Here is a 27,257-nt window from a genome sequence, read left to right as displayed (position 1 = left end):
AATAAATAAGTAAGTAACAGCAAAGATAAAGGGGCTTTTGTCCCTATAGTTATACTATATTTAGGCCAATGATCGGGTACCAAAATGTTATTATTTAGTATTAAACTGCCCAGTGGCAGGAAAAACTGTAATGTCATAGAATCTCAGAAAAATCACTGTTTTCACCCAATAGAAGCAGTTCTTAATAAATAAAATTCCCACCAAACCACTTCACAAGACGTTATCATGCCCTTTTATAGCAGATCCATCAGACTAACACCTCAAGAGAGAAAAGTGAAACTGAACTAAAATTGCCTGTGTCTGTTTGTAAACTCTTCTTAAAATTTGAGAATTTCATAAGAAGTTTACACCCATTTCTCATAAAAAATAAAATCTTATTAATCTGGATAATTCTTAAGAATTTATTAATAAAAACCAAATGAAAGCATGAGTAACATAAGCTCTTAAAAGACCAAGACTTTTTTGTCAGTGACATTTTCAGCAAGTACATGATTACATATTTATGGGCGATTCTAGTACAGTGATGGGTACATTAGAAAGAATTCAATTCCATAAATATTTATAGTATTGAACTCTAAAGTACCTCCTGAAACTTGCTGTTACATATTCTAAATACATTCCCCATAAATTGATTATACTATTTGCTTAATCTATAAGATGAATTCGTCTTCAAAGTACTTTTCAAAAAGTTGCAGCTCAAGTTAAAATATCACTAATTCAAAAGGTAACAATTATATTGCGTAAATCTATATCATATTGCGTAAATCTATATCATAGTATGAAATCTTACTCTTACGTAGGGAAGAGTCTAAGTACATTGTTTCCAGAATTAAAGAGTAATTCTAGATGTATAAGGTACTTAATAAAACACTTTACTTATAATTATAGAATTTTAACATTCGATTTTCATTAACTTTACTTGTGCAGATGGAAGAAAAATAATATTAATATGTTACTATTAATCTTATACAAAAGCCGTTTCTTTGCAAGTCTTAAAGTCCAGCTTAAACCAAATTTCCATGATAAATTAGATTACATTAGATGGGGCACATGGCTACTTAGAAACTGATGGACAGGAAATGCTTTTTGGTTTTGTTTTTTATTTCAGTCTTCTCATATACATATATCTCACTCTGTCACCCGGGCTGCAGTGCAATAGTGTGATCTCAGCTCACTCCAATCTCCGCCTCCCAGGTTCAAGCGATTCTTCCACCTAGGCCTCCCGAGCAGATGGCATTGCAGGCACTCGCCATCATGCCTGGCTAATTTTTTTATTTTTAATAGAGACGGGGTTTCACCGTGTTAGCCAGGCTGGTCTTGAACTGCTGACCTCAGGTGATCCACCTGCCTTGGCCTCCCAGAGTTCTGGGATTACAGGCGTGAGCTACCGCACCTGGCCAAGTCTCAGATATATTTAATATGTGGTGTTTTTTATGCATTAAGTCTCAGGTATATTTAATACATGGTGTTTTCTATGTCTCACATGCCCAACTGCAAAGGATGACACAATTGAATGAACAATTTTCTTAATCTTGCTGCTGCAAAAACAAGCAAAAATAAAATTAATCAGATTTCTTCTAACTTATAAATTTAACCAAAAAACAAAGGCCTTTATAAATACAATTTTAAAAGAAAATTATTCAGAAGTTGTATAACAAAATGCTTTTTACTAATAATTAAAATTTTATCTTTTCTGCTCCATGAGTATTTTACTTTCCTATCCAGAATATATGTGAATAAGACAGTAAACTTTGGATGTTTAGTAATATTTCCATTGCATGCAAAGCCCCAACTCCAACTTTATGGCAATACTAAGCTTAAACTTGTGGTCATCAATTCAAGGAATATAGCATGAAAAAAGAAAAGAGGGGTAGAAGAGAACTGTATTTTAATGCCAGCCTGGGCAAGTCATCAAACTTTGGCCAGATCTCAGTTTCCACAGCAATAAAATAAGGTATTTCAGGGATAAGCATAGGGAGTAAATGATGCTCGTGTCATCTCTTTCAAACTAGACACCTAGTGAACAGATACACATTAGTGAGAGTTGCATTTGAGGTGGCATAGGAACTGCAGCGATAAGACATTTTAGTAAGATACACTTCAAAGGAGAAACACCTGAAAGACTGGGCTCCTTCCATTAATCCAAGAAAGGAGAACCTGTTTGATGGAGCCCCCAGTAATGCCTCATTTTACCTTACGGCTGAAGACAAGGTAGCTGATGAGGAACAATTTTTTGTCCCACAGAAGCCTTCAGGAAGTTTCTGTCATACTGAAGCCTCCAACACAGGACTCAAATTTCACCCCAAGAGGCATGAATCCTAAGACAATGCTCACAGCCTGTGCCTAAGACTGGGGAATAAAAGAGGACAGACACTGAGGAGAACTGGGGCACTGCCAAAATTGGCCTTCGACATGAACAGACATTTCTCAAAAGAAGACATACATGTGGCAAAGAAGCATACGAAAAAAAGCTCAATATCACAGATTAGAGAAATGCCAATCAAAACCACAATGAGATGCCATTTCACACCAGACAATAGTCAGAATGGCTATTATTAAAGTGTCAAAAAATAACAGGTGCTGGCAAGGTTGCAGAGAAAAGGGAACACTTATACACTGTTGATGTGAGTGTGAATTAGTTCAACCATTGTAAAAAGCAGTATGGCGACACCTCGAAGAGCTAAAAGTAGAACTACTATTTGACTGAGCAATCCCATTACCTAGTATATACCCAGAGGAATATGAATCATTCTACTGTAAAGCATATGCACGTGAATGTTCGCTGCAGCACTATTTACAATAGCAAAGACATGGAATCAACACAAATACCCATCAATGACAGATTGGATAAAGAAAATGTGGTACATATACACCATGGAATACTATGCAGCCATAAAAAAGAATGAGATCGGCCGCGCACGGTGGCTCACACCTGTAATCCCAGCACTTTCAGAGGCTGAGGCGGGCAGATCATGAGGTCAGGAGATCAAGGCCACCCCAGCTAACACGATGAAACCTCGTCTCTACTAAAAATACAAAAAAAATTAGCTGGGCATGGTGGTGGGTGCCTGTAGTCCCAGCTACTCGGGAGGCTGAGGCAGGAAGAATGGCGTGAACCCGGGAGGAAGAACTTGCAGTGAACCGAGACCGTGCCACTGCACTCCAGCCTGGGCAGCAGAGAGAGACTCCGTCTCAAAAAAAGAAAAAAAGAATGAGATCCTGTCTTTTGTGGGAACGTGGATGGAGCTGGAGGCTATTATCCTTAGCAAACTAGTGCGGAAAGCAAAAATCAAATACTGAATGTTCTCATCTGTAAGTGGTATAGCTAAGTGATAAGGACGTAAGAACACAAAGAGGGAAGCAAACACTGGGGTCTACCTAAGCAGGGAGGGTAGGAGGAGAGAGACAAGCAAAAAGGATCACTATTTGGGTGCTGAGCTTAATACCTGGGTGATGAAATAATATGTAAAACAAACCACCCTGACACATGTTTACCCATGTAACAAACCTTCACGTGTACCTCGAAACCTAAAATAAAAGTTAAAAAAAACAAAATTGGCCTTTGATGAATGATGTTAGGTTAACCTCAGATAAAGGAAATCCCCAATCCTTCTAATCTTCCCCTCATCCACCTGGACCCACCACCTCTACCCAGGCTTAGAAAGTTAAGGCTGATGTAGACAGAGGATCAGTTGGCCAAAAGAGGCGAATTCTCTCCAGAAGTTGCCATTCTCTTTTTACAAGAACCTCTGATCCCACACAGTCTACTGGATCTCTGGGTATCAAGGAAATGTCATCAATCTGAATTCACTTGACAATATCACCATACAGAACCAAGCCTGATAGATCATGAAGGCATGAAGTAGCGGCTTGGGTGGCTTTAGCCCCTTCAATCTGTTTCAGTGTCCCCTGAAACTGTACCAAGTAAATATACAATTGAGACTTTTTTTGGTTAAAAAAGTGTACTATGTAAATTTAGCTTCAAGCAGTTACATGCAGAGTTTGCAGGGAAATAACTATGACTCAATATATCCATATCCAGGAAAAGTACTGTTCACATTTGAGAGCAACAGACAGACACTCCAACATGCAGCAACTCAAAGCATAGCCTCTATGTGCCTTTCCTAAAAATAATTACTCAAAGTGCTTGAGTCAGCTGAGCAATGAATCAAAATGAAGAACAGAGCAATAAGGTACATGACTTATAGAGAAAAGATGGTAAATATTATAAACTCAGAAGTAAGTCTAAATAACAACTGTTAATGTAGCATAAAAATGTAGGTGAAAATGTAAATAAATGATTCTAAAAGTAAAGATAATATAAGATTATCAATAATAGTATTGATTTAAATTTTAGGCATTCTTACACTAGGATTCAAGGTTTGGAAGAAGATAGAAGTAAAGGCAGATTGCATTTCTTATCTTCTACAGATACAAGTCCAGTTTTATTCTCGATATTGATGGAGAAAAATGGCATAATTATGTTTTCTAAATATTTAAATATAAACTGATGGACTAGAAATGGGCTTCTGACTTGCCTATCAGTAAAAAATGAAAGGGATAAAAACAAACCAATTACTAGCAAAATACAGACTAATTTAAAAAGAAAATATCAAAGTATTTTTCATAAAGAAAAAGACAATAAAGCCAAACATACCAGAAATCATAAATACAAACATATTCCTCTCATATTCCATATTGAGAAATACACTCAGATAACTTTAAAATCAAAGGCATTACATGCTATACACAAGAGACAAAAACTAAATTTAAATGACAGTTTAAAAATAAAGAGATAGAGGCCAGGTGTGGTGGCTCACACCTGTAATCCCAGCACTTTGGGAGGCTGAGGCGGGCAGATCACGAGGTCAAGAGATCGAGTCCATCCTAGGCGACCCCCCATCTCTACTAAAAATATCAAAAATTAGCTGGGCGTGGTGGTGTACACCTGTAGTCCCAGCTACTCGGGAGGCTGAGTCAGAAGAATGGCTTGAACCCAGGAGGTGGAGGTTGCAGTGAGCCAAGATCATGCTAGTGCACTCCAGCCTGGCCACAGAGTGAGATTCCGTCTCAGAAAAAAAAAAAGAGAAAAAGAAAAGAGAAAAAGACATGAGATACTAAACCTTAAAACACTGTAAGTTCCAATATTAATATCAAAGTGGAATTCAAAGCACAAATATTAACTATGACCATGACTTATTTTTTATCAATAGAAGGTGGAAGCTACATGACACTAACAAGACCATTTTTAATGAAATGGGATTCGTATTGAGGGCAGGTGCTATTTCTCCCACTGGACACATTTTTCTCTGGTACAGACTCTGGCGGTAGGGAGATGGCCATGATGCAAAGCAATGAAAACACTGTACTGACTCTCTGGTCTTCCTGCTCTCGCTCTAGATCACTAAAACAGGGTAAGGACAATACAGGGGGATGATATTTTGATGCTGTGAAAACTATTAGTCACACAGGAGAAAAGTAAATTTCTACACTTTATGCCTTAAGACAAAGTAAATTCAGGGCAGCGATTTTATTTAAATGAAGAAAATAAGCTCAAAACAGAAATCTTGGTGAATATATTTAAAATCTTGGGGTAGAGAAGGACTTTCTGAGAATAACATTAAAGGCATAAATCACAAAGAAAAGTATAGGTACATTTGATTATATGAAGATTCAACACTTTTATATAGTGAAAAGCAAGACACCCTGGGAGAAACTACTTATATTACATAAAATAGAAAAAGGATCAACAGATTTAACTTTTCAGTCCAAAGACAGAAAAACACCCCAATTTTAATTGGGCAAAGGTAGTTTGGAAATGATGAAATATTAACTGAAAAAAGCATAAATGAAGGTATGTCAAAGAATGTGCATTAGAACAAATAGATTTACTAATATCAAAGAAATCAATGACGGCTAGCGTTAAGTATGGGAGGGGAGAAATGGACACTTTAGCATCTTGATGTTCAAGCACTTATCAATACCAATAGCATCATAATCATTCCCTTTGACACAGGATTTCCACTTCTGAGAATTTATAATAAGCAGATAACCAACAATATGCAAAGATTTAGCCTCAAATATATTCATTTTTTGTAACAGTAAAAACTTGTAAAAAATTTAATTGTTCAGCAATATCTATTAAATGAATTATAGTACATCTACACCATGCAGTATTACAAAACTATTACAAATAATGTTATAAGTGCACATGAATATACATTAACAAGAAAATATAGACATGATGTCATTAAGTAATAAGGTTATTTACAAAAGAATATAAGTATGGTCTCGTATCTGTAAACAAAAAATGCATATGCTTAAAGAACTCAGAAGTGCATGTATCAAAGTTTAAGAATGACTACATGTGGGTAGATTTGTTGATTGGATTTTCTGATTTTCCTTTAATAAATTCTTATGTTATTTTCAGTTTTTCGCACAAAACCTATTCACAGAGCTACAGAGTTTTCAAAGTGTTTTTGCATGTTATTTTAGTTTTATTACTAATTTTTTACAATACAATATCCACTACATAGATAGCATTATAACCAGTTTACATTTGAATAATCTAAAACTAAAAGAGGTTCAGTGACTTCCTGAGTATCAGATGAATGAGTATATGATGTCAAAGCCAAGCACTGATTCCAGCTTTTACTATAAATCCAAGATCATCCCCCTGATATGAAACACCAGTGTTTCTCACGGGGACTACTACCAATTCCTCCTATATTTATGCAATGAGACTTTGTAACTTAAAAATAAAACAAAACAAAAACCTGCTTTCTTTTGTTTGGAGTGGGGAAAGAAAAAGGAAATGCTTGCCTTGTTCAATCTGTCTAATTTTGCCTCAACCCTGGGCAGCTCCATTACAGAAAATGTATAGCTAGTATGCAGACACACAGTTTAATTAAGTGGTGCCGTGAATTCTTCATTGATGGCCCATGATAAAAATTTCTAGAAAATGAAAACTCAGGGTAATTTGAAGAACTATTTGTATTTGCCCTCTGTTTCCCATGTAATCTTTGTTTAGACACCAACAGCTTATAACCATGATGAGTTAACTTCCTCTATGGCAGTACTTCCTCTCCAACATTGACATAAGCTGGTGAATGGTTATACAACTGGGCAAGAAAGAAGCAGAAGAAAAATCTCCTGAATATGTCTGCAGTTCAGACACAAGCCAGTTTAAGAATGTATTGTTTCGTTACAGTGAGTACATGGTAAAATGCCTTCAGGTCAGTGCAATAGGAGTACTCAGTACTCTAGTGAGATTAGAAACAAATAATAACAAAATCCCAGTGAGCATAAAGAGGTCTTTAGTCAGCAAAACATGTTTGCTTTTGCCATCAATACCACTTGCTCATAGGTGAAATCTACAAAACTGGGAATCACACAATATCCAGTAAAAATGAGAAAGGTTCACTATTGATGAGTAAGTAGCATTCTGCATTCCTGTTTTCTTTAAAAAAAAAAAACTTCCAATGAAGTTAATTTCTTCTAAGGATACTTTTTACATTTTCAAGCTAGAAGAACATTTACTCCTGAATGGATGGAATTTTTTTTCAAAATAATACTTGTCTAAGAATTCAATTGGAGGAAATATGATGTACTCTCCCACCCACACACCCATACATTTTGATATCCTTCCATAGTTTCCCTTTTTCCTTTGTGCCTCAGCGTAAGCCCTGTTCAACTAAAGAAAAGAGATCCATCAATGGCTCCCTCCTTTCAAACTTCAAACTGACTTACTCATATGAAGCGACATATTCAGCATTTTCATAATCTTCAAACCTGGAAAGTCGTTCTGACACACTTTAGCCACCAAAAAAATGCAAAAATATATCATTAGATATTTGCTACACAAAACAGTGATGAAGAATTTATTTGAATAACAAGAATTCCATGAATCTAAAGGATATAGTAAACATGACTTAGCTCACTGGACGACCTAACATTTAAGAAAGAAAATTACAGTCATTAACCAGAAACTCTATTCTCACGGATACTCCCAACACTGAATTTTGCATATTTTTCTCTTCTTTTCTCTTCTCTGTCTCTTTCTATATATGTATATAAAGGTAATTAAAAGAATATGTATATAGTTATAGAATACATAAATGTGTATAGACATATCACAAAGACATTGTGGGTTTCATTCCAGACCACTGCAATAAAGCAAAAACTGCATTAAGTGACTCACACAAATGTTTTGGTTTCCCTGTGCATATAAACATTATGTTTATACTACACTGTAGTCTGTTAAGTGTGCAACGACATTATGTCAAAAAAAAATTATGTACATACCTTAAAGTAAAACTACTTTATTGGTTAAAAAAATGCTAATGATCACCTAAGCCTTTAGCAAGTCATAATCTTTTTGCTGGTGGAGGGCGTTGCCTCCGTGTTGATGGCTGCTGACTGATCAGAGCTGTGGTTGCCAACGGTTGGGGTGGCTGAGGCAATTTCTTAAAATAAGACAACAACGAACTTCACTACATCAAATGACTCTTCCTTTCACAAGTGATTTCTCTGTAACATGTGATGCCATTTGATAGCATTTTACCCACAGTAGAACTGTTTTCAAAATTGGAGTGAATCCTCTCAAATCCTACCACTACTTTATCAACCATAGTTTACTTATATAGAATGAGTTAGGAAGACTTTCCTCTGCTTTAATTTTTTGAAATAGTGTAAGAATTGGTATTAGTTCATTTTTAAAAGTAGGTGGAGTTAAGTGGTGAAGTCATCAGATCCTGGACTTTGTTGAAGGCCTTTTTGTTACTGATTCAATCTCATTACTTCTTTTTGGTCTGTTCAGGTTTTCTATTTCTTCTTGGTTTAGTCTTGGCAGGTTGTATGGGTCGAGGATTTTATCCACTTCCTCTAGGTTTTCAAATTTATTGTAGAGTTGTTCATAATAGTCTCTAATAGTCCTTTTTATTTCTGTTATATCTGTTGTGAGGTCTCATTTTTTCTTTCTGATTTTATTTATATGGGTCTTCTCTTTTTCTTAATTACTCTAGCTAATGGTTTGTTGATATTTTTAAACCTGCTTTTTGTTGTTAACCTTTTGTAAATTTTGCCTGAATTTTGTTTATTTCTGTTTGGTCTTTATTATTCAGTTCCTTTTAATAATTTGGGATTTGGTTTGTTCTTACCATACTAGTTTCTTGAGGTAGAATTGTTAGGTGGTTTATTGGAAATTTTTCTAGTTTTTTGATCCAGGCATTTATTGCTATGAACATGCTTCCTAATACTGCTTTTGCTGTGTCCCTTATGTTTTGGTCGGTTGTGTTTCTAGTTACAGTTGTTTCAAGGAATTTTTAAATTTCATTCTTAATTTCTTTCTTCACTTCATGTCCAAGAGCATGTTGTTTTATTTCCATATATCTGTCTAGTTTTGAATGTTCCTCTTGTTATGGATGTCTAGTTTTATTCCATTATGGTAAGATAAGATACCTGATATAATTTCAGTTTTTAAAAATTTGTTGAGACTTGTTTTGTGGCCTAACATATGGTCTATCTTGGATAATGTTCCATGTGCTGATGAAAAGAATGTATATTCTGCAGCTGTTAGGTGAAACGTTCTGTAAATGTTATGTCCATTTGCTCTATGGTGCAGTTTAAGTCTGATGTTTCTCTGTTGATTTTCCATCTAGATGATTTGTCCAGTGCTGAGAGTGGGATAATGAAGTGCCCAACTCTTATTGTAACGGGGTCTAGCTCCCTCTTTAGATCTACTAATATTTGCTATACATATCTGGGTGCTCTGGTGTTGAGTGCATACATATTTACAATTATATTATACACATATTACAATTATGTTCTATTTCTTGCTGAATTGAACCCTTTATTATTACATAATAATCTTGTTTGTCACTTTTTATGGTTTTTAACTTAAAGTCTGTTTTGACTGATATAAGTATAGCTATTCCTGCTCACTTTTGGTTTCCAATGGAATATCTTTTTCCATCCCTTCATTATCAGTCTATGTGTTTCTTTAGAGGTAAGGTGAGTTTCTTTTAGATAAAATATACTTGGGTCTTATTTTTATTATTATTATTTTTTGAGACAGAGTCTCGCTGTGTTACCCAGGCTGGAGTGCAGTGGCACGATCTCAGCTCACTGCAAGCTCTGCCTCCCAGGTTCATGCCATTCTCTCGCCTCACCCTCCCGAGTAGTTGGGACTACAGGTGCCCGCCACCACGCCCGGCTGATTTTTTGTATTTTTAGTAGAGATGGGGTTTCACCATATTGGCCCAGCTGGTCTCGAACTCCTGACCTCCTGATCCGCCCGCCTCGGCCTCCCAAAGTGCTGGGATTACAGGCGTGAGCCACTGTGCCCAGTTGGGTCTTATTTTTTAATCCACTCAGCAAGTCTATATCCTTCTTGGGGTATTTAATCTATTAACATTCAAAGTTGTTATTGGTAGGTGAGGAGTTATTTGCGACATTTTATTGTTTTCTGGTTGGTTTGTATATGTTTTGTTCCTTTCTGCCTCTCTGTTTACTTTTGTAGTTGGGTAGTTTTCTGTAGTGATAAGGTTTCATCCCTTTCTCTTTCTATGTATTGACTCTACCAGTGACGTTTAAAGTTTTACATGTTTTTATGATGGTGGTTATCATCTTTTTACTTCCAGAAGTAAGACTGCCTTGGGCATTTCTTGTAAGGCTGGTCTAGTGGTGATGAATTATCTTGGTTTTTGTTTATCTGTCACAGATTTTATGTCTCCTTCATTTGTAAAAGATAGCTGCACTGGGTATAATATTCTTGGTTGAAAGATTTTTTTTTTCTTTCAGAACTTTGCATATATCATCCCATTCTTTTCCAGCCTAAGGTTTCTGCCAGGAAATCAGCTGTTCATCTAACAGGAATTCCATTATAAGCGTTTTCATGCTTTTCTCTTGCTATCTTAAAAAATCTTTGTCTTTGTGTCTGGGTTGAATGTATTTGGGGTTCTTTGATCTTCCTAGAACTAGATGTCTAGCTCTCTCTCTCGAGTTGGGAAGTTTTATGCTATCATTTTATTAAATATGTTTTCCTCACATTTCTCTTCACTTTTCCTTCTGGAATGCCCATAATAGGAATATTTGTTCAAATTAACAGTGTCCAATAAATCCTGTAGGCTTTTTTCATTATTTTTTATTCTTTTTTGTCTGCCTGTGTTATTTCAAAAGACTTCTCTTCAAGTTCAGAAATTACTTCTTCTGCTTGTTCTTGTCTGTAAAGTCATTGATTGTATTTTTTATTTCTTCTATTGAACTGTTTAGCTCTTAGGGCTTGTTTGGTTCTTTTTATGATATCTCTATCTTTACTGAATTTCTCATTCAAATCATGTTTTCCTGATTTCATTCACTTGTCTATCTGTATTACCTATATCTCACTGAGTTTCCTTAAGATTATTCTTTTGAATTCTTTTTCTGGCATTTCATATGTTTATGATTGGGGTCCATTACTACATAATTATTATTTCCCTTTGTAGGTGACCTGTTTTCTTGCATTTTCATGGTCGATGTGTTTCTATGTTGATTTCTATGCATCTGGTGAAAAAGTCACCTTTTCCAATTTTATGGAGTAGGTTACTTGTATGAATTTATTTGTATGAATGGGTCTTGGGTGTCAGTTCATTGGGGTATATTGGCCTTGGTTCTACATGGATGCAGTAAAGTGTAGTCTCCATATAGTTCATTCCGCTGTGATCCACACTAGTAACATTTGCAAGTTTCTCAGTGGCCTAGGCTAAGGAAGTTTGTGGTAATGGTGGTGCAGCTTTGCCAGGGGTGGGCTCTCTGGACTGTTTCTCAGGGTAGGGGTGTGTGCAGGTATACAGTGGGTCAGAAAACTTGGAGTATGGCTTTGTGGGGCTGGCCATGGTGTTGTTACTCTGGCCAGGAGCATGGGGATGCAGTTGCTCAAGTCCAGGATGCAGGCACACAGCTGTTTGCCTGGCCTGGAAGCACGCACTCCAGGAGTGGACTGAAGGGCTGCTTCCCATGCCTGGTATGTGGGTACACAGCTGTTCATCTGGCCCGAGGCCAGTCTGCTGGGGGAAACTCATGGGCCAAATATAGAGCTGCACGGCTACTAAGCTGGACCGAAGGCATCTTTGCCAGGGCTGGCCAAGAGGGGGTGTTTCTCAGGCCTGGGATACAGTCAAATAATTTCTCAGCTGTCCTGGATGTGGGTCTGCTGGGGGTAGTCCACAGGGCTATTCTAGCTCAGGATGTGGGCATACTGCTGCTCAGCTGGCCTGGGTGGTGCCTGCCAGGGGAAGCCCAGGGGGCTGCTTCTATGACCCAGGATGTGGGCACAAGGCTGCTTGGCTGGCCTAGGGGCATGTCTTCTGGGAGTAGCCCATGGGGCTCTTTCTCAGGTCCAGGACATAGGCATTCATGGCTGATTGGCTGGTCTGGAGGTGCATCTGCTGGGAATGGGTACAGGAATGTTTCTCGGGCTCATGAAAGGTTGCACAGCTGCTTAGTTGGCCTGGGAGCGTTTCTGCGGGGGGGTGGCCTACAGGGCTGTTCCTCAAGCTGGGACATAGGTATGTGGCTGCTTAGTTGGCCTGAGGGTACGCTGGCCAGAGTAAGCTCCCAGGGTTGTTTCTCAGCCCTGAGACTCAGGCACACACAGCTGCTTGTTTCTCAGGTCTGAGACACAGGTTCAAGGCCCACTCAGTGCTGTGCCTGCTCGCGGCAGCCTGTGGGACTGTTTCTCAGGCCTTTATATTAAAGGCGGAGGGCGGCTGGGCAGGTTAGGAGCATGTCTGTGGTGGATGAGGCCTGCAGGGTTGTTTCTCAGGTCCTGAGCATGGACTCATAGTCACTCTCTTGACCTTGGGGTATATCAGCTGCTCAGAGGCTTAGGGGACGCTCCCACTTGAAAAAAGGCATGTAGTGGTTTGGCTAGCTCAAGGGTGAGTTCACCCTGGATGGGAGTGCAGATTATTTCTCTGTCTGGAAGTGTAGTGGTGGGGGTTGATTTCTCCCTGCTCTTCAGGACTTGAGTTACTGCCAATTCTGGGACCAACCTCCACACAGCTGGGGTTGTGGCTTTAACCCACCCATGTGGGCTTGGTATACTGAAGGTAAAGCTCCAGTGCTGGAGAGGCACAGTGGCTACTGGCCCCCAGAGGAGGGCACACTCAAGAGATGACTCTGGTATCAAGATGGTGCTGTGTTGCTGCAACTTAGGTCTCTGGGGGTGGGAAGCCTTCACCTTGTACTCCTAGTCCAGGACATGCAGCTGTGTAAATTCCTGGCAGTACTCCATACTGGCCTCAGGGCTTGCAAATACTGTGAGATTTTCCTTAAGACTCTGTGTTTGTGATGGCAGTGGGGCTGGTGGGGATCTTCTGCTTACCTTCACCCTGCAATGAGAAGTCCTTCCTGTCTCTGGGCCAATTCAACCCAGGTGGGGGAGAAGGGGCTGCAGAGGCTGAGTGCTTCCATGCTGTGGGGGGCCTTCCAGTCACCACAGGTGTGTCTCCTCCACTCCTTTGCTGCACTCCAGGACTATCCCTTTGATACTCTAATCAGACCTTAGATGTGTATTTGTTCCTGGGTTTTCTTGCAGGGGAGATGAGCACAAGGCATCTCTAGTCACCCATCTTGCTTGATTTAGCATAACTCGTAAGGGCCCTAGGATTTTCAGAACAGTCAATGATCATTGGCCTCAACTTAAAGTCACCAGCCTCATTAGCCCCTAAAAGAGAATTGGCCTGTGCTCTGAAGCTTTGAAACCATGCATTGACTTCTCTCCAAATATAAAAGTCCTGGATGGCATCTTCTTCCAATAAAAGGCTATCTTGTCTACAGTGAAAATCTGTTGTTTCATGTGGCCACCTTCATCAATTGTCTCAGCTACATCTTCTGGATAACTTGCTGCTGCTGGATAAGAGCACTTGCGTTTCACCTTGCACTTTTATGTTATGGAGATGGCTTCTTTCCTTAAACTTCATGAACCAACCTGTTAGCTTCAAGCTTTTCTTCTGCAACTTACTTACCTCTCTCAGCCACCACTGAATTGCAGAGAGAGGGGGCCTTGTCCTGGATTAGGCTTTGGCTTAAGGAAAGGCTATGGCTGCTTTGATCTTCTATCCAGACCGCTAAAACCTTCTCCATATTAGCAATCAGCCTGTTTTGCTTCCTCATCATTTGTATGTTCACTGGAGTAGCAGTCTTAATTTTCGTTGAGAATATATACACGTATTTTGCATTCGCAACTTGTCTGACTGGTGCAAGAAGTCTAGCCTTCCTCACAATCATTTTTAGCTTTTAGTTTAAAGTGAGAGGCTTGTGACTCTTCCTTTCACTAGGACACTTAGAAACCCTCATAGACTTATTAAATGGCCTACTTTCAATATTGCTGTGTCTTAGGAAGTAGGGAGGCCCAAGAAGAGGGAGAGAGATGGGGAATGGCTACTCAGTGGAGCAGTCAAAAAACACATGGCATTGATTAAGGTAGTTGTCCTATAGGACATGGTTCATGTTCATGTTGCCCCCAAACAATTACAATAGTAACGTCAACGATCACTGATCACAGCTCATAAGAGATAGGATAACAACAAAAAAGTTTAAAATAGGCTGGGCGTGGTGGCTCACGCCTGTAATCCCACCACTGTGGGAGGCCAAGGCAGGCGGATCACGAGGTCAGGAGTTTGAGACAAGCCTGACGAACATGGTGAAACCCCGTCTCTACTAAGAATATAAAAATTAGCCAGGCGTGGTGGCAGGTGCCTGTAATCCCAGCTACTCAGGAGGCTGTGGCAGAGAATCGCTTGAACCCGGGAGGCTGAGGTTGCAGTGAGCTGAGATTGTGCCACTGCATTCCAGCCTGGGTGTCAGAGCGAGAGTCTGTCTCAAAAAAAGAGTTTAAGATATTGCAAGAATTACCAAAATGTGACACAGAGACACAAAGTGAGCACGTGTTGTTGGAAAAATGAAACCAAGAGACTTGCTCAATGCAAGGTTGCTACAAACCTTCAGTTTATAAAAAAGTAATATCTGAGGGGCAATAAAGTAAAGCACAATAAAATAAGGTATACATGTATACACACACATGTGTACATATATACTGTATATGTATACATATATGCTAAACAATATATCTACATATACGTATCTATATATACATGCATGTCTATATGCTAAAGTATATATATAAAAAAGACTACTGATGTTATTAATTGGGGTCAGTGCTATAGAATATATCTATATAGATACATATATGTACATAAAGATATGTATATATCTATATATGCACATATAGATATATGTATATAGATATGTTCATACATATACACACATACATGTATGTAGGTATATATATATACTAAATATATATATAAAGGATATACCTATATATATACACACATACATATATTCACGTGTGTGTGTATGTGTGTGTGTGTATAGATATATTCTTTAGCAATGACCCAGATTAATAACATCAGTTGTCTTCAATGACACCACCATTGAAAGGTGAGTTACAGCAGATATATCAAAGTAGTGAAAGACTACTGATGTCATTTTATCTGGGCCAGTGCTAAGGATTAAAAATGTACATGCCAGATCAAGCGACTTCAGAGACTTGCTTTTCTGGTTGAAGTTATGTACAATTGTTCTACTGCATTTATAAACTGGTTGAACTCTGAAAATGTATATGTCAATTAATTACTTGGAATCTAGTATTAATATATCATTTTTTTTCCCTAAAAGAAAGCCTTACATAATGTAAAAAAGCTTTTGGGCCTTAACAAACAGCCTAGTGAATCAAAATTTAAGTACAATTCTTTATTACTTCATTTGTGAGTGAATCTTACCAATCTCATTATCTCCCTCTTTTCTTTCTCCCCATATATTGATGACTCTACCACAGACTCCTCTTTTTAGTTCAATGGGGTAATAGCTAAATGATTAAAAATGAATATAGGAAGACTCCACATGTCTTCCTAGACTATTTTTCTGACACAAATGAGTAATAATTACTCTACAATTTATAATCTAGTTACCCTAAAAATTGACATCTTAATCAGTTATTTATTTGAAACCTGGTATTTAACTTTTCTCTAGAAATGAGGTTTCAGATGTTTGCAATTAAATTCTTAGGCCTGTGGAAAAAAACTTAGTGAGTGAAGTTTATATACATTTCTTTACTCCTAACCCTAATCCCCAAGTTACCATTTCTGGCAAAATTTACATAAGTTCAACTTCAGTTTGTAAACACCCACCTTGCTTGCACTTGTAATTTTCTGCCTTCTCAAGTTCAAATACCAATAACTCTTCACCAATCATGGATGTCTTTTCTGCCCCTCAGATACAGTTAAGTAACTGCAGACCTAAGGCAGGGGCTCTATCCAATCTGACGGTGGGTTTGCCTTTGGGACAGTAACCTCATGTGGTAATAGAGGAAGAGATCAGGGTTCTACTAGCTTTGTTCTTTTCTGTTAAGAGCTCCTCAGCTCCCTGCCCACTGTTACCTCCTCTATGCTAAAAATAGGACTGTCTCCTCTCTTGGCTCACTCATATTTTCCTAAGGTTTTTGGCTACTGCTAAATAAGAGTGACGAATGCAATAGGAATAAGAAGCATTGCTCTTATGACCTGTTCCTTTTTTATCCAACTAGATCCAAAAAGGATAGAAAGGTAACTGCAGATACTACAGTAATTAGACTTTAGAAAACAGTGTCTAAGACACTCTGTATTCTTATGGATGCTCCAGACAATGAACTTGCCAAATCTGAATCTCTCTTCTGTACATGTATGCTTTTGTGTGTGTGTGTCTATGTGTATATTTACATATATATGTTTACATCTAGCTTTTAATTTATTTAGACCTCACTTTTTGTTGAAGGATGCTGCATGAGTTATTGTCATTTCACTGAAGGCAGTGCTCATGGAGTAAAAAGGTACAGAGCCATATAAACACCACATGATTTTCTCTTTTTTTGACACTATTAGCAAAAACAATTTTTGCACCAAAAGTAGTTTTTCCATAAAAATAAAATATCAACTATACACATATGTAATGGGTGAGGGTATGCAAATCCTACCACGTAAGTCCAGTAAGTAAATTCCAACAATTAACAAAGACTCATTTTTCAATGGCCAATTAAACAATTAAATGACTATATAAAAATTAAACCTATCTACATATTAGAAATACATTTTAATTCACCCATGCCTCCACTGTACCATAAAATGAATAGAGAAAATTTTTATTTACTGGCTTAAGAAATCAATACTACATATTCAACTGATGTACTACTGCTTAATGAGCAATTACAGAATTCACAACCTTGATGTTTCATTGCAAAAGAAGTGGTAATACTTAGCACAAAGAACCTCTTTAAAAATTAGTCACTGATCAAACACAATCTTTTTATAGCTTCTGTAACATCTAATTAATTTTGTAAATTTTCTTGAGCATTACACTAAAATTAACTTGCATCAGGTTTTCCCTATAACTTACATTTTTTATGATTTATTTCCAGTAGAAGTCTGAACATGCCTGTGAAAACCATCCATCATGTCCTTCCTTTCATCCATCATGCTAGTCTTTCCTGTCCATGAGACACAGGCAAGTAGCTGTGGGCCTAAAGAAGGGCTGCATCCAATGAGCTGGTGGGTTTGGGGTTGGGTCTGGGTACCAACCTCACATGTTGACAGAGGTCTGGACGGTGAGGGACAAGTCCATGTTCCATTAGCTCCATTCCTTTCTGCCCAGGGCTCCACTGCTCCTTGTCTGCTGCTATCTCCTCCATGTCGCAAATAGGATTCTCGCCTCCCCTGGGCCACTCTGGTAGGCTCTCGAACTCAGGAACTCTGAGTCCCTTAAAAAACTGCTTACTAAGAACTAAAGGTGATGAATACACTAACAGGAAGAAGCAACCTTCTATGACTTGCTCCTCTTTATATAACTCCATCAAAAAAGGATGCAAAGTTACCTACAAATGCTACAATGAGAAGAACTGGAAATCCTGTTAAAAAACACTGTATGGCCATGCAGGCTCCTGAGAGAAAATTCCACAAATGTCCATTTGTCTCCTTGTTTTAAGATTCAATTGTGTGCATGGGTTTGTTTGTGTACGTGTGTTGAGAGAAGTGTGTATAGATGGATGGATTTGTTTACATGCCTGTGCATGTGTATATACTTCAATGCACACTTACGCATACATGTGTCTTTATTTATCTATTTATAACTCACCTTTTGTAGATACATGCCTCCTTGGTTCCTCCTGTCAGTTCACTTGTGTGGGGACTAGAGGATGATAAAAGAATACAGTCAGACAGGTGACATAATTCGAAATTTACTTTTCGGGAAAAACTAGCTTTCATTACTCTAAACATAAACTGGTTAATTTCTGACTATTCATGTGTACAGCACTATGTGGACCTGAAATATCATTTTTTATCAGAAATCAGGATTTATATGATGGCTACCACCATCTTAGGATGGAGAAAATAGTAATGCTTCCAGATTTAAGTAAACCTTTTCATTACAACCTCATCCCAACATGTGACAGCCTTTGTGGTGGCAGTTATTTCAAACTCAACTCCAATTTTTAGGTAGTCAGCCCTCTTAATCCACTGAATGTCCTGCTTCAAAAATCCTCCATTACCTCGTTACTTTCACCCAGCATGGGCATCTCCCCAGCCCCACAAAACGCATCAAGTAACTAGAGGTTTTTCACAGGGGCACAACCCGATATGGTGGTGATATAAGGTCCGGAGCACCAGCCTCCATGGTGGCAGAGTTCTGGAGGCTGGAGAACACCTCCAAGTCTCTTAGCTCTGTTCCTTTCTGCTGAGGACTTCACAGTTACCCGAGTACTCCTACCTCTTCCTTGCTCCAAATAGGATTTTCTCTTCCCTCGGCCCACTCTAGTATGTCTCATACACAGAAAATCTGAGTTTTCAAGGCATTTGGCTGCTACTAACAAATGGTGAAAAGACAGTAACAGCCGGATACTCTGTTCCTCTTTTATCCAAAACAATTGTAAAAATGTGGATGTTTAACTATAGGTGCTACAGTGAGAAGATGAACTGTGTCCAAGACACTCTGTATTGCCATGGACACTCCTGAGAGCAAATCCCACTAATCTGAATATCTTTCTCTGTCACTGTTTTGTTTGTGTATGTTTGTGTGTACATCCTTTATAACTCACATGTCTTCGGTGTCTCTATCAATGATGACTTCCACCAAGTCAACAGGATGGGGACTGTGGGACAAATATGATCAGAGTCAGACAGGACACATTATTCTAATGTTTTGAATCAAAGAGCCATACTAACTCTATGAGTGATTCCTTGCATACACTTATTGAACTGGGATGAAATTTTTTCTTATTAGAAATGAGGTTTTATGTGCCAACAGTGAATATCTTGGGCTGTGAACATAGCGATGCATCCAGATTAAGTAACTGCATCTTCACCTCAATGTGTAACAACCTTTTTTGAGGGCAATTAATTCCAGTTCAACTTTAGTCTTAAGTCCCCTTCTTATAATTTCATCTGAGTACCTCATTCTCTATCACCTCCAATCACCTCCTCAGTTTTCACCCATCCTAGTTGTTATCGGGGGAACCAGCCCCCAATGTGTCAACATAGATTCTTTTCTATTTTCCCTAAGTGTCAGCCAGTCTGAGAAATAAAGAGAAAGAGTACAAAGAGAGAAATTTTACAGCTGGGCCTCCAGGGCTGACATCACATGTTGGCAGGTTCAGTGATGCCTCCTGAGCCGCAAAACCAGCAAGTTCTTATTAGGGATTTCAAAAGGGGAGGGGGGTATGAACAGGGAGTAAGTTACAAGATCACATGCTTGAAAGGCCAATAAAAGATCACAAGGGAAGAGAGGCAGAGCAAGATCACAAGGCCAGGGCGAAATTAGAATTACTGATGAGGCTCCATGTCCCACTGGGCACCCATTGTCACTGATAAACATCTTAACAGCAAACAGGGTTCCAGAGCAGACAACGGGTCCTACTAGAATTCGCCAGGCTGGAATTTCCTAATCCTAGCAAGCCTGAGGGCACTGCAGGAGACCAGGGCGTATTTCATCCCTTATCTTCAACTGCATAAGACAGACACTCCCAGAGCGGCCATTTATAGACCTCTCCCTGGGAATGCATTCCTTTCCCAGGGTTATTCCTTGCTGGGAAAAGAATTCAGTGATACTTCTCCTACTTGCTTTCTCCAAGAAGAGAAATAAGACTCTGTTCTGCCCAGCCCCGCAGGCAGTCAGACCTTATAGTTATCTCCTTTGTTCCCTGAAAATCGCTGTTACCCTGTTCTTTTCTAGGATGCCCAGATTTCATATTGTTCAAACACACGTGTTTTACAAACAATTTGCAAAGATAACGCAATCATCACAGGACCCTGGGGCGACCTACCTTCTCAGCTTACAAAGATGACGGGATTAAGAGATTAAAGTAAATACAGGCATAGGAAATTATAAGAGTATTGATTGGGGAAGTGATAAATGTCCATGAAATCTTCATAATTTATGTTCAGAGACTGCAGTAAAGACAGGCAGAATAAATTATAAAAGTATTAATTTGGGGAACTAATAAATGTCCATGAAATCTTCATAACTTATGTTCTTCTGCCACAGCTTCAGCCAGTCCCTCCACTCGGGGTCCCTGATTCCCAGCAACAAGTTGTCTTTCCTGCCCAAGAGTTATGGCCAAGTAGCTGCAGGCCTCAAGCAAGGGCTTCATCCAATGTGATGGTGGGTATGGGCCAAGGGAGTCAGCCTCACATTATGGCAGAGCTCTGGAGGGTGTGAAATACTTCCAGGGTTATTAGCTCTGTTCTTTTTTTTTTGCTGGTGTTTCTCTGCTCTTTGTCCACTCCTATCACCTTCTAACTCCAAGGAGGATTTGCTTCTCCCTTGGTCCACACTACTAGAACAGTCTCATTCCCACAGAAAGGAAAGGTGACAATCACTCACATCATGAGCCTCCCTCTATGAGTTCTTCCCAATTTTCCTACCTCCATTCAAAAAGCAAAAGAATATTCCGTACAAAGCTCATCCTGAGAGGACTCTGGAAATAGTTTCAAGGGAACTCCTTGTTCCCATGGATGCTCCTGACAGTGAATAGCCCAAATCGCAATCTCTCTAGTGTGTATGAATGCATGGATGTGTGTGTTTGTATATGCATATATACATATACAATTGTATTCATGTCACATGTTGCAATGGACAGCCTGTTAGAAGATACTTTCGGTTCACACACAGCGCAGTGCTAAAGAACTTAAAACGTTTATAGTAAGACAACATGTAACTTCCTACACTTAACATTTTCAGTTCAATGTAGTTTGAATTAATTTTCTTTTTCTTTATTTTTTTTTTCTTTTGAGACAGACTCTCACTCTGTCACCCACACTGGAGTCCAGTGGCATGATCTCGACCAACTACAAACTCTGCCTCCCAGGTTCAAGTAATTCTCCTGCCTCAGCCTCCCGAGTAGCAGGGACAACAGGCGCATGCCCCACACCTGGCTAATTTTTGTATTGTTAGTAAAGACAGGGTTTCACCATGTTGATCAGGCTAGTCTTGAACTCCTGACCTCATGATCCACCTGACTTGACCGCCCAAAGCACTGGGACCACAGGTATCAGCCAACGTGCCTGGCCTTCCAATTACTTTTCAGCCTGTAAACTGCTCTACCCTACAGAATTCATGTGTGTATTTGGTTCTTTGGAATCAGCCATGCCATTTACCCTACACATCATACTTTCTATGATTACAGCACACATTTTACACCTATCCAAGACTCACTGACTCAAGAGTTAACCAAAACTCTCTACCACCGGAGCTGACCAATGCATGACAGCCTCTTGTGGGTGAATTTCTTTTAAATTCAACTCCACCGTGTAAGCAGTCATCCCTCTAATCCCATCTATGGCCCCCTTCCTGGATCTCTCCATCACGTCTTTCCTTTCACCCATCATGCTAGTCTTTCCCGTCCATGAGACACAGGTAACTAGCTGCGAGCCTAAGGAAGAGCAACATCCAATGAGGTGCGTGCCAGTGTTTGTTTTTTAGCACCAACCTCATATGCTGACAGAGCTCAGGAGTGTGAGGGACAAGTCCATGTTCCATTAGCTCCATTCTTTGCCCAGGGCTTCACACTCCTTGTCGGCTGCTATCTCCTCCATGATGCAAATAGGATTCTCTCCTCCCTTGTGTCAACCTGGTAGGCTCTCAAACTCAGGAAAACTGAGTCCTTTAAGAAGCTGCTTACCAGGAACTAAGGGTGACAAATACACTAACAACAAGCAGCAGCTGTCCTATGACTGGCTCCTTTTTGTAAAACTCCATTAGAAAAAGATGCAGTGTTACCTACAAAGACTACCATGAGAAGAATTGCAAACCCTGTTAAAAACCACTCTCCGTGGCCATGCAGGCTTCTAGAAGAAACTCCACATATGTCCATCCGTCTCCTTATTGTATGTTTCCATTGTGTGCATGGGTTTGTTAGTGGACGTGTCTTGAGAGAACTGGGGATGGATGGATGGATGCATGGATGGATTGATGGATATATTTGTTTCTGTGCCTGTGTGTGTGTGACTACTTCTATGCACAGTTATGCATACGTGTGTCTTTATTTATCTAAATATAACTCACCTTTCATTGATACGTGCCTCTGGGTTTGCTGTTGTCAATTCATTCGTGGGTAGACTAGAGGATGATAAAAGAATACAGTCAGACAGGAGACACAATTTGAAATCGACTTTTCTGGAGAAACTAGCTTTCATTACTCTGCACATAAACCAGTGAAGTTCTGACTATGCATGTGTATAGCACTATTTGGTTCTGAAATGTCATTTTTTTTTCATTAGAAAGGAGGATTTATATGATGGCAACCAACATCTTAGGCTGGGGAAAACAGTAATGCTTCCAGATTTAAATAAACTTCTTTATTATGACCTCTGTCCCAATGCGTGTCAGTCTTTGTGGTGGCAGTTATTTCAAACTCAACTTTTGTTTGGAGGTAGTCAGCCCTCTTATTTCATTGAATGTCCTGTTTCAAAGGCCCTCCATTACCTCCTTACTTTCAACCAGCATGGGTGTCTCCCCAGCCCCACAAACAGAGTCAAGTCACTAGAAGTCTGACACAGGGGCACAAACAAATACGATGGTGATAGGAGGTTTGCAGCACTAGCCTCCATGGTCCCAGAGCTCTGGAGGCTGGAGAACACCTCCTAGGCTCTTAGCTTTGTTCCTTTCTGCTGAGGGCTTCACAGTTCCCCGAGTACTCATACCTTCTCCTTGCTCCAAATAGGAGTCTCTATTCCTGCAGCCCACTCCAGTATGCCTCAGACACAGAAAATCTGAGTTTCCAAGGCATTTCACTGTTACTAACCAAGGGTGAGAAGACAGTAACAGACGGAAGCCTCTCTCTCTGTCTCTCTTTCTAAACAACTGTAAAAATATGGAAGTAACCTATACGTGATACAGTGAGACGATAAAGAAATGGTGGCAAAGATACGCTGTAATACCGTCAACACTCCTGAGAGTGAATCCCAGTAATCTCAGCCTCCTTCTCTGTCACTGATTTGTGTGTGTGTTTGTGTGTACATCTTTTTCTTGTTTTTGAGACAGAGTTTCGCTCCTGCTGCCCAGGCTGGAATGCAGTGGCACGGTCTCGGCTCACTGCAACGTCCACCTCCCAGGTACAAGTAATTCTCCTGCCTCAGCCTCCTGAGTAGCTGGGATTAGAGGCACCCGCCACCATGCTGGGCTAACTATTGTATTTTTAGTAGAGACAGGGTTTCACCATGTTTGCCAGCCTGGTCTCGAACTCCTGACCTCAGGGTATCTGCCCGCCTTGGCGTCCCAAAGTGCTCAGATTCCAGGTGTGAAACACTGCTCCTGGCCATGTGTACATCTTTTTATAATGTACCTGTCATCAGTGGGTCGATCAATAATGACTGCCGCCAGTTCATTCGGATAGGGACTAAAGGACAAATATGGTCAGAGTCAGACACAATGCGTCATTCTAATGTTTTGCAACAAATAGCTACAGTTAGTCTGTGAGTTACTCTCTGGTTACACTTTGATTATTCACATGTATGTATATCACTAAATGGACCTGAGATGGCATTTCTTTTTTTTATTAGAAATGAGGTTTTATATGCCAACAGTGAGTATCTTAGGCTGTGAACATATCGATCCATCCAGACAAAGTAACTGTATCTACACCTCAATTTATAACAGCATTTTTGGAGGGCATTTAATTCCAGTTCAACTTTAGTTTGTAGGTCCCCCTTCTTAAAATCCCATCTGAGTTCCTCCTTCTCTATCACCTCCAATCACCTCCTCAATTTGCACCCATCCTAGTAGTCTTTCCTCCGAAGAGTTACGGCCAAGTAGCTGCAGGCCTCAAGCAAGGGCTTCATCCCATGTGATGGTGGGTATGGGCCAAGGGAGTCAGCCTCGAATTATGGCAGAGCTCTGCAGGGTGGGAAAAACTTCAAGGGTTATTAGCTCTGTTCTTTTTTTTTTGCAGGGATTTCTCTGCTCTTTGTCCCCTCCTATCTCCTTCTCGCTCCAAGCAGGATTCACTTCTCCCTTGGTCCACACTACAAGCACACTCTCATTCCCACAGAAAGGAAAGGTGACAAACACTCACATAATAAGCCTCCCCCTATGAGTCCTTCCCCATGTTCCCACCTCCATCCAAAAAGCATAAGAATATTCCTTAAAAAGCTCATCCTGAGAAGACTCTGGAAATAGTTTCAAGGAAACTCCTTGTTCCCATGGATGCTCCTGACAGTGAATAGCCCAAATCTCTTTCTCTCGTGTGTGTATGAATGCATGGATGTGTGTGTTTGTATATGCATATATACATGTATAATTGTATTCCTTTATATCACATGTTGCAATGGACAGCCTACTGGAAGACACCCTCAGTTCACTCACAGCGCAGTGCCCAAGAACTTAAAACGTGCATAGTAAGACAACATGTAACTTCCTAGACTTAACGTTTACAGTTCAAACTAGTTCCAATTACTTTTCTTTTGCTTGGTGTCTTTTGTTTTTTGTTTTTTTTTTCAGAGAGTCTCGCTCTGTCGCCCAGGCTGGAGTACAGTGGTGTGATCTCAGCTCATTGCAACCTCGGCCTCCCGGGTTCAAGTAATTCTCCAGCCTCATCCCCCCGAGTATCAGGGACTACAGGCACGCAACACCATGCCTGGCTAATTTTTGTATTTTTAGCAGAGATGGCAGTTTCACCATGTACGCCAGGCTGGTCTTGAACTCCTGATCTCATGATCCACCTGACTTGCCCTCCCAAAGCGCTGGAACCACAGGCGTCAGCCAATGTGACCGGCCTTCCAATTACTTTTCAACCTGTAAACTGCTGGATCCTACGGAATTCATGTGTGTATTTGGTTCTTTGGAATCTGCCATGCCATTTACCCTACACATCATACTTTCTACGATTGCAGCACACATTTTACACCTATCCAAGACTCACTGACTCAAGAGTTAACCAAACTCTCTACCACCAGAGCTGACCAATGCATGACAGCCTTTTGTGGGTGAATTTCTTTTAAATTCAACTTCACTGTGTAGGCAATCATCCCTCTAATCCCATCTATGGCCCCCTTCCTGGATCTCTCCATCACGTCTTTCCTTTCACCCATCATGATAGTCTTTCCCATCCATGAGACACAGGCAACTAGCTGCAGGCCTGAGGAAGAGCAGCATCCAATGAGGTGGTGTACTTGTGTTTGTGTTTTAGCACCAACCTCACATGTTGACAGAGCTCAGGAGTGTGAGGGACAAGTCCATGTTCCATTAGCTCCATTCTTTGCCCAGGGACTCTCTGCTCCTTGTTGGCTGCCATCTCCTTCATGTTGCAAATAGGATTCTCTCCTCCCTTGTGTCAACCTGGTAGGCTCTCAAACTCAGGAAAACTGAGTCCTTTAAGAAGCTGCTTAGTAGGAACTAAGGGTGACAAATACACCAACAAGAAGTCGCAGCTATGACTGGCTCCTCTTTATACAACTCCATTAGAAAAAGATGCAGTGTTACCTACAAAGGCTACCATGAGAAGAATTGCAAACCCTGTTAACAACCACTCTCTGTGGCCATGCAGGCTTCTAGAAGAAACTCCACATACGTCCATCTGTCCTACTGTATGTTTCCATTGTGTGCGTGGGTTTGTTAGTGGACGTGTCTTGAGAGAAGTGGGGATGGATGGATGCATGGGTGAATGGATGGACATACTTGTTTCTGTGCCTGTGTGTGTGTGACTACTTCTATGCACAGTTATGCACACGTGTGTCTTTATTTATCTAAATATAACTCACCTTTCATTGATACGTGCCTCTGGGTTTGCTGTTGTCAATTCATTTGTGGGTGGACTAGAGGATGATAAAAGAATACAGTCAGACAGGAGACACAATTTGAAATCGACTTTTCTGGAGAAACTAGCTTTCATTACTCTGCACATAAACCAGTGAAGTTCTGACTATGCATGTGTATAGCACTATTTGGTTCTGAAATGTCATTTTTTTTTTTCATTAGAAAGGGGGATTTATACGATGGCAACCAACATCTTAGGCTGGGGAAAATAGTAATGCTTCCAGCTTTAAAAAAACTTCTTTATTATGACCTCTGTCCCAATGCGTGTCAGTCTTTGTGGTGGCAGTTATTTCAAACTCAATTTTGTCTGGAGGTAGTCAGCCCTCTTATTTCATTGAATGTCCTGTTTCAAAGGCCCTCCATTACCTCCTTACTTTCAACCAGCATGGGTGTCTCCCCAGCCCCACAAACAGAGTCAAGTCACTAGAAGTCTGACACAGGGGCACAATCCAATACGATAGTGATAGGAGGTTTGGAGCACCAGCCTCCATGGTGCCAGAGTTCTGGAGGGTGGAGAACACCTCCTAGGCTCTTAGCTTTGTTCCTTTCTGCTGAGGGCTTCACGGTTCCCCGAGTATGCGTACCTTCTCCTTGCTCCAAATAGGAGTCTCTATTCCTGTGGCCCACTCCAGTATGTCTCAGACACAGAAAATCTGAGTTTCCAAGGCATTTCACTGTTACTAACCAAGGGTGAGAAGACAATAACAGACGGAAGCCTCTCTCTATAGTGTTTCTCTTTCTTTCTAAACAACTGTAAAAATATGGAAGTTACCTATACGTGATACAGTGAGACGATAAAGAAATGGTGGCAAAGATACGCTGTAATACCGTCAACACTCCTGAGAGTGAATCCCAGTAATCTCAGCCTCCTTCTCTGT

The 27,257-nt window shown here is 40.0% G+C and overlaps 2 protein-coding genes across 3 annotated transcripts in view; one reads left to right on the top strand and one right to left on the bottom strand.

Moving 5' to 3' along the window:
* Positions 1 to 27,257, top strand: part of LOC129526252 (uncharacterized) — a 110,951-nt gene that overhangs the window by 76,329 nt on the left and 7,365 nt on the right. The window lies entirely within an intron of this gene.
* LOC129526251 (phosphatidylinositol 3,4,5-trisphosphate 3-phosphatase TPTE2-like) lies at positions 260 to 26,810 on the bottom strand. Of its 2 annotated transcripts, XM_063697629.1 has the most exons (7): positions 26,325 to 26,810; positions 23,912 to 23,965; positions 22,633 to 22,686; positions 19,169 to 19,222; positions 18,208 to 18,261; positions 2,194 to 2,349; positions 260 to 1,538 (listed from the first exon to the last, which is right to left on the bottom strand). In XM_063697629.1, the coding sequence occupies exons 1-6, from the start codon at positions 26,465 to 26,467 to the stop codon at positions 2,331 to 2,333; spliced, it is 378 nt and encodes a 125-aa protein (XP_063553699.1). In that variant the 5' UTR covers positions 26,468 to 26,810; the 3' UTR covers positions 260 to 1,538; positions 2,194 to 2,330. The 2 variants fall into 2 exon arrangements, with proteins under 2 accessions (XP_063553699.1, XP_063553700.1); XM_063697630.1 differs by lacking the exon at positions 23,912 to 23,965.

The sequence above is a fragment of the Gorilla gorilla genome, chromosome 14 (assembly GCF_029281585.2).
Source record: "Gorilla gorilla gorilla isolate KB3781 chromosome 14, NHGRI_mGorGor1-v2.1_pri, whole genome shotgun sequence".
Classification (NCBI taxonomy): Eukaryota; Metazoa; Chordata; class Mammalia; order Primates; family Hominidae; genus Gorilla; species Gorilla gorilla.
This window is presented reverse-complemented; position numbering and strand designations above follow the sequence as displayed.